A 13,021-nucleotide genomic window follows, 5' to 3' on the forward strand; every position below is an offset into this window, starting at 1 on the left:
GTCACATGGCCTAGGCACAACCCACAGAATGGGGCTGAGTGTGATACCAAGCATGGCCACTATACAATGTAGGGCGCTGTGCTTGGTAAGCAGAGAGAAGGCCGCGACAGTCACAGGAGCACCCTTGCCTTCTCAAACAGCTGATCAGTGGGTGTCCCGGGTGTCGGACCCCACCAATCAGATACTGATGCCTTATTCTGAGGATAGGTCATCAGTAGCAAAATCTCGAAAAACCTTTTTAAAGGGATTCTGTCCTGACATTTTAGGCCTATAACCTAAACATATGGCCAGGTCCGTACTAATAACCTGAATCCGAAACTGTCCTTATTAAATCTGCCTGTGGCTCTATTAGCACATAAAACAGGTTATTATAACCTGTCATTCACCTACCTAAGGTGCCCAAGGGGACGTCACTTCATACAGTGTGCCCGGCTGCACCCATCTCCGTCTGATGCCCAGCGCCGCCTTCCCAGATGAAATCGCCGCCTTCCTCATCTCAGCCCCGCCTCCGCAATCGTCCGGTCCCTCAGGTTATGCCTAGTGCGCACGCGCGGGATCTGGCAGAGGGACCGGACGATTACGGAGGCGGGGCTGAGGTGAGGAAGGCGGTGATTTCATCTGGGAAGGCGGCGCTGGGCACCAGACGGAGATGGGTGCAGCCGGGCACACTGTATGAAGCGACGTCCCCTTGGGCACCTTAGGTAGGTGAATGACAGGTTATAATAACCTGTTTTATGTGCTAATAGAGCCACAGGCAGATTTAATAAGGACAGTTTCGGATTCAGGTTATTAGTACGGACCTGGCCATATGTTTAGGTAATAGGCCTAAAATGTCATGACAGAATCCCTTTAAGTAACAGATCAAAGGGGAAGGGTTAAAACTAGCAGGATTAGACAGCACATCCACACCAAAGTTCGAGCCAGCAGAGGCAATATCCAGCCATTAGTGTTTGGAAAAGTTGTTAGAAGATGCCCAGGAGGCCCCATGGCAAATTTGAACTAGAGAGAGATGAGCATATGTACAGATGGTAGGTCTTGTCAAATGTGGCCTAATTTGAAGATGTGAAGACAGAGCTACAGTTTTGTAAGTCGTAGGATATTATGTTCTTGATCCATCTTGACAAAGATGTTTTTCTAGCCTTAAGACCCATTCTAGTGCCCTGGTATTAAAGGAACGAGGATACATCCTTCCTAAAGGTAGATGTTTTCTCAGTTTAGGTTAGACCCTCTTTATGTCCATTAGGTGCAGTGCCTCCTGGAGAAGGAAAGTGCAGACAATACGTACTCTTGCTTCAGGTTGGCTACAGAAGAGACCATGGCTAAGAATGAAAAAACTGTTATTAAAATTACACATTCTGGTCTAACTTGTAAGGAAGTTTTTGTACAGAAGAGCACTAGCAGTTCTGAATTCAAGATGACAACTAAAATTAGAACTTTTCCTGACAGTTTTCTTTAGAGAGGCTTGTTGCAAAGGTTCAAATGGAGGCCCTGTGAGATAATGGACTACCAGTGCAAGATCCTATTGTGGGCAGAATTCAGACAGCTTTGAAAAATCTTCAAGCATCCACTTAAGACAAGTCCTCAAAATTTTGCTTTCTTGGTGCCCATTTTAAGGAGGTCTGGGAAGATTTGAATCAACCAGAGTCTGAAGGCTCAGGCTACAATGGCCGTTAGAAAGGCTTTGCACATGGAAGCTCACACAAGTGTCAAGTGGATTCTTAAGGAGAGAGGATTCGGCAGCTGGAAACACTGAAGTCTTGGTTAACTTGGCGAAAGGAATATAAACTGTAGGTGATGATTGCCACTCTTCTGATTCCTTAGGTAAAATTTTGTATACTGATTGCTAACATGAGCCAAAATTAGGTTTCTCATCTGGTTTGGACCAGCCCTGTTCAAACTGAATTTTTAAGTCCTGATAACTAGGAAGAACTTTCACCTTTTTTCTCGGGTAATCTTGATTTACCACATCTCTATGTGATTCGTCCATCTCCATAACACTTTTACAGCTTTTATAAGTGTAGGAGCTTTGTCTTTATGAAAAATAAAAATAATCTCTCCCTCAGAGAGGACCTGTACTTCGGAAGCGGATGAGGAAGAGGCTCTTTACTTATGGTGCTTGTGTCTTCTGTGATGTTTCTTCGATGAGGAAAATGCCCCAGGAACATGTAAATGGGAGAGATAAGGCAAATATGTGGAGTGTAAAGGATTATCAATGTTGAGCTAGACATCCTAGAAAATGTATAAATCAGTAATACAGGTTACCCTCAGCCAGTACCAAAGACCAGATGTCTGTAGAGAAGTTCAGTTCCAAGAAATTGTTTGTGGTTCTTGCCATTAGACATTTGTTCACACCAGCACTTTGTCCCACTGTTGATGGTATGACATACCCGCTATTGAATAGAGGGGCAGAAAACAGACCTACTTCTATAACACCTCACAACTGTTTCCTTTTAGGGATTTTATTATTCTCACAAATGAGTGTTTTTCAGTTGCACTTATCACACATTAAAGAGGATCCGTCAGCAGTTTTTGCTGCCCTCACTTTTAAATCCTAACCGCTCCTGCGCAGGTCAATGAGCTCCCGCCTCTTCCTGCCCACCCGCCTCTGATTGGATTTTTTCCAACTTAATCAGCAACAGGTGGGCGGGGAAAGGCAGGAGCTCATGAATATTCATGACTCATCATTATGCACTGAAGATGTTCAATACAAGATTTTGGCAAAACAGGTGGGGTAAATAAAGAGAGTGACCCTGTATTCAGCTAAGGGGATCTGTCACTTGTTTAAGTTGCCCTTAGTTAGGACCATCATGAAATTGTCTTGTGACCTCCGCTTATAAAGTGCCCAGATTATGATACGGACATTACAGGGAATTGCGGAGGATTATTTTAACTTTGTAAGGCTACTTTCACACTTGCGTTTTTCTTTTCCGGCATAGAGTTCCGTCACAGGGGCTCTATACCGGAAAAGAACTGATCAGGTATGTCCCCATGCATTCTGAATGGAGAGTAATCCGTTCAGTTTGCATCAGACGTCTTCAGTTCAGTCGTTTTGACTGATCGGGCAAAGAGAAAACCGTAGCATGCTACGGTTTTATCTCCTGCTAAAAAACCTGAAGACTTGCCTGAATGCCGGATTCCGGCATTTTTTTCCCATAGGAATGTATTAGTGCCGGATCCGGCATTCAGAATACCGGAATGCCGGATCCGTCCTTCCGGTATGCGCATGCGCAGACTGAAAAAAAGGTGAAAAAATAAATGCCCGGATCCGTTTTTGCCGGATGACACCGGAAAGACGGATCCGGCATTTCAATGCATTTTTTCGACTGATCAGGCATTTTTAAGACTGATCAGGATCCTGATCAGTCTTACTAATGCCATCAGTTAGCATACATTTTGCCTGATCCGGCAGGCAGTTCCGGCGACGGAACTGCTTGCCGGATCTCTCTGCCGCAAGTGTAAAAGTAGCCTTATGTGTTCTATATGCTGGAATTAGCAGTATTTATGACGTATGGCGGTGGTTGTGGTGTTCGTGGGAGGCTCGTCCCCGGGAGGAGTTTAGATCTTCCTATCCACCCCCATGATTGGGGCGTGGAGTACTTTTTTATACCCCTGGGTACAAGTGCTCCAACAGGTTATGATTAAGAACTGAATAGATCGAAACATGTTAACCAGCCACGTTGGTGGGTGAGGTGCATGCTGAATGTATTCCTTTTATGAATCCGAATAAAGACGAAGCAACCTTCTGAAGCTCTAGATGCTGGGACTCATTTCTTCCGTATGTTACTTAGAAGACTGGTCCGGTCTTGTTCTGTGCATCCTCGTCTATGGTCAGCTGGAAATCGCAACTTTTTACTTTAACGAAGATGGGCCCTGACTCTGAGCACTAGAAGTTGTCGTCTATTCCCATCAGATATACAGGAGATGCTGGAAGATCCCAATTCCCAGTATCACTGGCAAATCCAGGAGAAGAGAATGCTGCAGCTTGTTCTCACAACCCCCAACATGTAACTACTACCCTCTGTCTCCTCTGTCTGTACTATCACTAGCAGGGGGCCAGGGTTCACTAGCACCGCGGAGAGGAATGCTGTGAAGACCTGCAGTAACATGGAGACCTCTGTGAATAGATCCCTGAGCTCATATCTCCTGAGGATTGCCAAGATCATCAGATGTGAAGACCATCAATACATATCTAATATAACAGGCATTAATGATCATATAAAATCTGTCCAGACTTTGGACATAGAAAAATCATTTGATTGCCTGTCATAATATGGTGGGAGATGTAGTTTTACAACAGCTGGAGGACCGCAGGTTGAGCTTCCCTGCCCTATGCAAACCCCGACACGAAGAGCGGCGGAGGAAACAACAGATATTCCACTTTCTATCGTCTTTAACGAGCCCTTCCACTAAGCAAGAACGGAGTTATGGAATCCATATGCAAATTCCGCTCCACTTCCCCGTGCAACCTCTCCCGATTATAAGGGGAGATCAGTGGATCCCAATACAGAGATAAATCACCCTTTATGCTACAGTGGGAGGCTGACATGAATACCACTATGTCTATGGGGCCTTGGAACCACTACTGTACTTTTTTGAGCAAAAGTAGCAAAAACGGCACTTAAGGTTTTGCATGGAGCATATATAGTCCCTACTCGACTGCACGCAATTTATCGGGAAGTTCCGGATCAGTGTTTTAGAGGCTGTTTGGAAAGAGTCTCACATCTACGTATTTGATGGTTCTGCTTGATAGTAAAAAGATTCTGGAACAGGATCTGCCACCTTATACATTGAGTTCGGATGTCACTTCCGCCAGAAGAACAGAAAAAAAAACTGGATCCTGTAAAAAATAATAATAATGGATTCTGTGTATCAGTTATGCATGCAGGACCTTTTTTTCCATCTAAAAAACAGGTGCCAGACGTGCAGAACCGGTGAGAAGAACGGAAAATGAAACAGTGATGTGAACCCAGCCTTATAGCAGACATGCTTATTAGGGTTTTAAGATTGTTAGAAGATTCATTATATCTTAAAAAAAAAAGTCAATCTTAATCCCAGTCTGCTGAACAAAGTCACTTTTCACATGACACTGTTGTCCCTGTGTGTTTCCTACAGATGGACTCATAGAAGGAAATCCCCCCGAGAGATGTCCCCGTCCTCTGTATTCCCAGGACTGCCCAGAGGAGAAGCTCCCAGAGAACCATCAGGTAGATGGAGCTGAGCCCTATACACATCTATATCGGGGGGTCCTGCAGTCATAGAGGGGTCATAGATGGTGGGGGTCTCTTATGTGGATCTGTTAGATTTCCCACCTGTCTGCTGTATTGTCCTGAATTGTTACAGATGACAAATCAGGGGGAAGATCTGACGGTTATTAAAGTGGAGGATGAAGAAGAGCAGATGATGGGCGATCCCCCGTGTAAGATTGAGGTGGAGGAGGACATTCCAGTCCATGTGACCACAGGTATGGAATAATAAATGGAGGAAGTGGATTCAGAGGTTTCTTTTCGTTTTTTTAATTTTTTTTATTTTTAATAAACAATTTTAGTTTTTTTTACAAAATATTGGGTAAATAGTTTGTACCGATGCATAGTACTCACAGGTTGTGATGGTCAGTGCTGTATTGGTGTATAGGACTCACAGGTTGTGATGGTCAGTGCTGTATCGGTGTATAGGACTCACAGGTTGTGATGGTCAGTGCTGTATCAGTGTATAGGACTTACAGGTTGTGATGGTCAGTGCTGTATCAGTGCATGGGACTCACAGGCTGTGACGGTCAGTGCTGAAGACTCACAGGTTCTGACAGTGAGAGCTGTCAATGCATAGGACTCACTCACAGGTTGTGCCGAGTGCTGTATCAGTGCATAGGACTCACAGGTTGTGACGAGTGCTGTATCAGTGCAGGGGACTCAGGTTGTGACTGTCAGTACTGAAGACTCACAGGTTGTGATGGTGAGAGCTGTATCAGTGCATAGGACTCACAGGTTGTGACGAGTGCTGTATCAGTGCAGGGGACTCAGGTTGTGACTGTCAGTACTGAAGACTCACAGGTTGTGACGGTGAGTGCTGTATCAGTGCATAGGACTCAGGTTGTGACGGTCAGTGCTGAAGACTCACAGGTTCTGACAGTGAGAGCTGTCAATGCATAGGACTCACTCACAGGTTGTGCCGAGTGCTGTATCAGTGCATAGGACTCACAGGTTGTGACAAGTGCTGTATCAGTGCAGGGGACTCAGGTTGTGACTGTCAGTACTGAAGACTCACAGGTTGTGATGGTGAGAGCTGTATCAGTGCATATTACTCACAGGTTGTGATGAGTGCTGTATCAGTGCAGGGGACTCAGGTTGTGACTGTCAGTGCTGAAGACTCACAGGTTGTGATGGTGAGAGCTGTATCAGTGCATAGGACTCACAGGTTGTGACGGTCAGGGGTGAAGACTCGCAGGTTGTGACTGTGAGTGCTGTATCAGTATATAGGACCCACAGGTTGTGACAGTGAGAACTGTATCAGTGCATAGGACTCACAGGTTGTGATGGTCAGTGCTGAAGACTCACAGGTTGTGACAGTGAGTGCTGCGTCAGTGCATAGGACTCACAGGTTGTGACGGTGAGTGCTGTATCAGTGCATAGGGACTCAGGTTGTGACTGTGAGTGTTGTATCAGTGTATAGGACTCACAGGTTGCGATGGGTAGAGCTGTATCAGTGCATAGGACTCACAGGTTGTGATGATCAGTGCTGAAGACTCACAGTTTGTGACGGTGAGTGCTGTATCAGTGCATAGGACTCAGGTTGTGACTGTGAGTGTTGTATCAGTGTATAGGACTCACAGGTTGCGATGGGTAGAGCTGTATCAGTGCATAGGACTCACAGGTTGTGACGATCAGTGCTGAAGACTCACAGGTTGTGACGGTGAGGGCTGTCAATGCATAGGACTCACAGGTTGTGACGGTGAGTGCTGTATAAGTCCGTAGGACTCAGGTTGTGACAGTCAGTGCTGTATCAATGCATAGGACTCACAGGTTGTGACTGTGAGTTCTATACCATTTGCCCCCTTCCTGACCAGGCCTAATTTTGCAAATCTGACATATGTCACTGTGGCGAAACCAACCTCGCCACTAGGTTTTGGAGAGGACTGGCTGCTGGCCTCTTACCCCTGGATTATGGGCCATATACTAACTTTTAAACCCCTGAACCTATTCAAGTGAATTTTGGATAGGTTTGTCCCCAAGTTATACTGTTTAAATTAATGTAAGTTATATGTATGGCCAATGTAAACTCACAAAGTTGTAACAATTTATATAAGTGTAACTTGTCAGCTTGGGAGGAAAATGCTGGGTGTGTTTCTATTGTGCCATTGTCCCATTGTGTGTTTAAATGGTGATGTCTGTTCTGTTGTCCTCACATGTGTATTGGCGATCTGCCTTTGTCCTCAGAGATAATTGGATTGCTCCTCAGGTTGTCTCCGGGACAGAGAGGAGGAGACCATGATGCATTGTGGGGTTATGTTGTCCTATGTCACAGTCTTCATTCTGGTCCTCTGGGGGCGTGAACGATTGGTTGCTGTAGTTACATTGTATGTGTTGTAAATTACTGATTGGTTGTATTTCAAACCCCTGTGGGCAGTACTATGTTTGTGGTTTATGAATAAAAGAGGCTGTACGTGAAGTACAGTCAGACCACTGCTTGACCCTCAACACGGAGCCTTGTCTCGTTATTGGGGGGATCCGCTGTATGCCGTTAGAGACCGATTGCCAGGAGTGTAAGCTGATTCCTGTTCGTCTGCTAGCAGCTATTCGTGAGGTTCCAGTTTGGAGTGCTACTTTGTATCCAGTTCAGGAGTTTGGTGTATCCTGCAGTAGCTGTGCCTGTCTCTCAGAAAGGGGCATATCGCCTAAACGGATTTTAACCCCTTGTCTGCTGAAACGGTCCGTTACAGTCACTTTATGTGGTAATAACTTTGGAACGCCTTTACTTATCCAAGTCATTCAGAGATTGTTTTCTCGTGACACATTGTACTTCATGATAGTCATAAATTTGAGTCAATATATTTCCCCCGTTATTTATGAAAACATCCCAAATTTTACCAAAATTTAGAAAAATTAGCAATTTTCAAATTTCTATTTCTCCTGCTTTAAAAACAGAAAGTGATACCTCATAAAATATTTATTACTTAACATTCCCCATATGTCTACTTTATGTTGGCATCATTTTGTAAATGTCATTTAATTTTTTTAGGATGTTAGATGTTTAGAAGCACTAAAACCCACTTTTTAAGGACCAGTTCAGGTTTGAAGTCACTTTGTGGGGCCTACATAGTGGATACCCCCATAAATGACCCCATTGTAGAAACTATGCCCCTCAAGTTACCTTTGTTAAGCCTTTTAAATTTCACTTTTTTGGCAGTTTTTCTAATTTAATCCAATTTTTTCTTTAGCACATCGAGGGTTAACAGCCAAACAGAAACACCCCACATGTGGTTATAAACTGATGTATGGGCACACGTCAGGGAGCAGAAGAAAAGGAGCGCCACATGGTTTTTAGATGCCATGTCCCATTTAAAGCCCCCCTGATGCACCCTTACAGTAGAAACTCCCAAGAAGTGACCCCATTTTGGAAACTAGGGGATAAGGTGCCAGTTTTATTGGTACTATTTTTTTGGGTACATATGAATTTTTGATCATTCGTCATAACATTTTATGGGGCAAGGTGACCAAAAAAATTGGTTGTTTTAGCACAGTTTTTTATTTATTTTTACAGCGTTCACCTGAGGGGTTAGATCATGTGACTTTTTATAGAGCTGGTTGTTACGGACGCAGCGATACCTAATATGTATACTTTTTTTTAATTATTTCACTTTAAACAATAATAGCATTTTGTAAACTAAAAAAATTATGTTTTAAGTGTCTTCATGTTCTGAGAGCTATAGTTTTTTTTTTTTGCGATTTTCTTATGTAGGGGCTCATTTTTTGCGGAATGAGGTGACGTTTTATTGGTACCCTTATGTGAGACATACGCCTTTTTGATCACTTGGTGTTGCACTTTTTGTGATGTAAGGTGACAAAATTTTTTTTTTTTTACAGTTTTTAGTTTTTATCGTGTTTATCGGACTGGGTCGATCATGTGATATATTTATAGAGCCGACCGTCACTGACGCTGCAATACCAAATATGTCTATTTTATTTTATTGTTTATATATATATATATATATATAATTTTATTTAATGCCTTACTTGGGGATTTTTTTTTTTACATGTGAAACCTTTTTTTTTATTTTATTTTTTTAACACTTTATTTTTTTATTTTACACTTCTCGTCCCCCATAAGGTCATACTTTTTTTTTTTTTCACTGTTGATTTCTCCTGTAACTGGGGCTGACATAGTAGCCCCAGTTACAGGAGAAATACTCCCCCCAGAGAGGCTGTACAGCGCAATACAGCGCTGTACAGCCTCAGTGCAGGGCTGACATAGTACCCCCAGTTACAGGAGAAATACACCCCCCAGAGAGGCTGTACAGCGCAATACAGCCTCAGTGCAGGGCTGATCGATGCCTCTGAAAGACCTCACAGCTCCTGCACTCACCCAGCTCCGGCGGTCTCATGACTCAGTGAGCGCTGTGTATACAGCGATCTAGAAGGCAGGGACACCTGGGCACTGTCCCTGCCTTCTCTAAGGGTTGCCCTGCTGTCACTGACAGTGGGCAACCCGCTCTGCAGCTGCACGATTAGCGTGCAGCTGCAGTCTCTGAATGAACGTTCAGGAACGTCCATTCAGAGATAGAGAACCACCTCCCAGACGTTTTTAGTCTATGGGCGGATGGGAGGTGGTTAAACAAACTGCAATGTTTCTGTATTACATTGTAAGTCCTAACATGACAGGTCTGGAGGTCTCGAACTGCCTCCAACCCTCCTACAATTGCCATTACTGCAACTTAGTTCACTAAAATAGAGAAGTAACTAGAGTAATCTGTCACAGGCAATATTTGGCATACAGAGATGTCTGCCTCCTGATAGCATCTGATTGGTGAGGGTGCCAGGTCTTAGGACTTGGACCCCGCCCCCCCTGATCTTATTCTGACAAGGTCTTCAAAATTAGAGTTCTGGAAACCCACTTTAAAGTGATGTCCAATTGTTTTCGAAGGGGCCCTTGTGTTGGCCAGGCCTGATTGGCAGGTTGTGTTTTTCAGATTTTAGAAATGCATCTAGTCTAAATTTATATAATGAAAGTGAGTGTAGAGCAGAATCCTGGACGCTATCATTGATCCGTTCTAAAGCATTACACATTTCTTCATAAAGTTGTAATTACATAGCTGTATGTAGCCTGAGAGTGTTAGAAGTAGATTGAGAAGCAATGGGAAATATAAAGAAATGACACCTGCCTCATTCTTGCTGGATCCACCTCTGGCTTTGGCTAAAAATTGCATCAAACACTGCATGTCGGAATATTCTAAATTACTCCTGTTGGTGGTAGGGGGAAAAAATCATGAAATCTATTTTAATCCTAACAGGAAATTCCAGTAAGAAGTCTGATGGAAACGTAATGCTAAATTATAAAGTAGAAGATAAAGATATCATGCAGCGCTCTTCAAACCTCATTACCCAAAATGTAAATCCAGGATCTCGCAATAAAGATCTGTCATATAATCTCCCTAATCACGAGGAACCTTCTCCTGACCAATCACAGATTGTTACCACAAGTACCGGGCAGAAAGGGACTAGAAGGTATCAGTGTGGAGAATGTGGAAAACTGTTTACAAGTAGATCAAATCTTTGTACTCACAGAAGAATTCACACAGGAGAGAAACCATATTCCTGTTCAGAATGTGGAAAATGTTTTATTACTAAAGCCAAACTCAAGTATCATCATAGAATTCACACAGGGGAGAAACCATTTACATGCTCAGAATGTGGGAAATGTTTTACCCGTAAATCAGGTCTCAATCAACATGAGAAAACTCACACAAGAAAGAAACCATATGTATGTTCAGAATGTGGGAAACATTTTAAAAATAAAACAGAACGTATTAGACATGAGCGAATTCACAAAGGAGAGAAGCCATTTTCATGTTCAGAATGTGGAAATTCTTTATGCTGAAATCAAGTCTTATTACACATACAAAAACACACACAGGAGAAAGGCCATATTCTTGTTCAGAATGTGGGAAATCCTTTTTGCTGAAATCACGTCTTATTACACATACAAGTATTCACACAAGAGCGAAGCCATATTCATGTTCAGAATGTGGGAAATCCTTTTTGCTGAAATCAAGTCTTATTACACATAAGAGAATTCACACACGAGAAAAGCCATATTCATGTTCAGAATGTGGGAAATGTTTTGTGCTAAAATCAAATCTTGTTACACATGAAAGAATTCACACAGGAGAGAAACCATATTCATGTTCAGAATGTGGGAAATGTTTTATAGTTAAGTCAGATCTTGTTGCACACAAGAGTTTTCACACAGGAAAGAAGCCATATTCATGTTCAGAATGTGGGAGATGTTTTATGGTAAAGTCAAATTTTGTTACACATCAGCGAATTCACACAGGAGAGAAGCCGTATTCATGTTCAGAATGTGGAAAATGTTTTACAAATAAATCAAGTCTAGGTAAACATGAGAGAATCCACACGGGAGAAAAGCCGTATTCATGTTCACGCTGTGGGAAGTGCTTTACAAATTATGCAAATTTCATCACCCATGAGAGATTTCACACAGGGGAGAAGCCATTTTCATGTTCACATTGTGGGAAACACTTTACAGATAAATCAAGTCTTGTTAAACATGAGAGAACTCACACAGGAGAAAAACCATATTCATGTTCAGAATGTCAGAGATGTTTTGCAGATAAATCAAGTCTTATTAAACATAAAAGAATTCACACAGGAGAGAAACCATATTCATGTTCAGAATGTGGGAAATGTTTTACAACTAAGTCCAATCTTGTTATTCATCAGAGAATTCACACAGGAGAGAAGCCATTTACATGTTCAGAATGTGGGAGATGCTTTACAAATAAATCCAGTCTTGTTACACATGAGAGTATTCACACAGGAGAAAAACCTTATTCATGTTCTGAATGTGGGAAATGTTTTCGACTAAAATCAGGTCTTTTTGTACATGAGAAAATTCACAGAGGAGTGAGACCATATTCATGTTCAGAATGTGGAAAATGTTTTATTAGTAAAACCAAACTTAGGGAACATCTGAGAATTCACACAGCAGAGAAGCCATTTTGATCTTCTGTCTTCACATGGATAATTTCCACAGAGAAGAATCCATATTGCTGTTTGTATTGAGGAAAATGCTATCAGAAAAAAAATAAAGACATTAAACCCATCAGGTTATTAACAGGCATTATATAAATGGTCAATCAGTGGGATTATTTTGAGGTGGAATTAGCCTGAATCTGCTGAAAACACCCAGATAATATCAACTGTGCGTCGTCTTATTGTATTCATACATCCACCCAACCTGCAGGAGAATCCAGGGTGACATAGTGAAAAGGAAGGACTTCTCAAAGACTTTTACTTTTTAACATGTGTGGATTTATCACTCTTTCATCTTCAAGTAGGTTGCTTTTACTATAATCACAGCTGATGTTGCTGCCCCATGTCAAGGATACAGAGAAGCTTTAACACATCATTATGAGAAGTGTTCTATATCTATATTTCTGAATCTCTCACACATATGTAACAGCTATACTGGGGGGATATTACTAGGGTGATGGCGCTTTTAGGAAAGCTTCGGGAGTTAAGTGATGATAGGAAGAGCGTGCCATGAAGCATTGCTGATGGGTTGGTGGTGGTCACCAATGTTCATCCTGTATCTACAGTGGCGATCAAAATTAGAGAACAATTTATGAACACTTGATTTTTTTCAGAAATAATGTAATCTACATTGATCATTTGAAGGATTTTTTGTAAGGGGTACACCATGCCATTAGAACAGTGTTTTCTAAAATAACCAAAGTATATCAACATAAAACTTTTATTTTTCAAAAAACCTGATGATGATAATTAGAGAA

General features: G+C 42.3%; 1 protein-coding gene across 1 annotated transcript; it reads left to right on the forward strand.

Annotated features, from left to right (window-relative positions):
* The first annotated feature begins 5,399 nt into the window (after positions 1-5,399).
* On the forward strand, positions 5,400-12,414 carry LOC121001261 (gastrula zinc finger protein XlCGF17.1-like). The gene is made up of 3 exons (XM_040432253.1): positions 5,400-5,461; positions 10,502-11,796; positions 11,881-12,414. The coding sequence occupies exons 2-3, from the start codon at positions 11,058-11,060 to the stop codon at positions 12,231-12,233; spliced, it is 1,092 nt and encodes a 363-aa protein (XP_040288187.1). The 5' UTR covers positions 5,400-5,461; positions 10,502-11,057; the 3' UTR covers positions 12,234-12,414.
* The last annotated feature ends 607 nt before the right edge of the window (positions 12,415-13,021 follow it).

This window comes from Bufo bufo, chromosome 5 (genome assembly GCF_905171765.1).
Source record: "Bufo bufo chromosome 5, aBufBuf1.1, whole genome shotgun sequence".
Lineage (NCBI taxonomy): Eukaryota > Metazoa > Chordata > Amphibia > Anura > Bufonidae > Bufo > Bufo bufo.

Excerpts from the sequence above, each read along its gene's own strand:
- LOC121001261 (XM_040432253.1), top strand. The coding sequence starts at position 11,058 with ATGTTCAGAATGTGGAAATTCTTTATGCTGAAATCAAGTCTTATTACA. Across the intron at positions 11,797-11,880 it reads ACATGAGAGAACTCACACAG|GAGAGAAACCATATTCATGT; the intron begins GAGAAAAACCAT and ends GAATTCACACAG.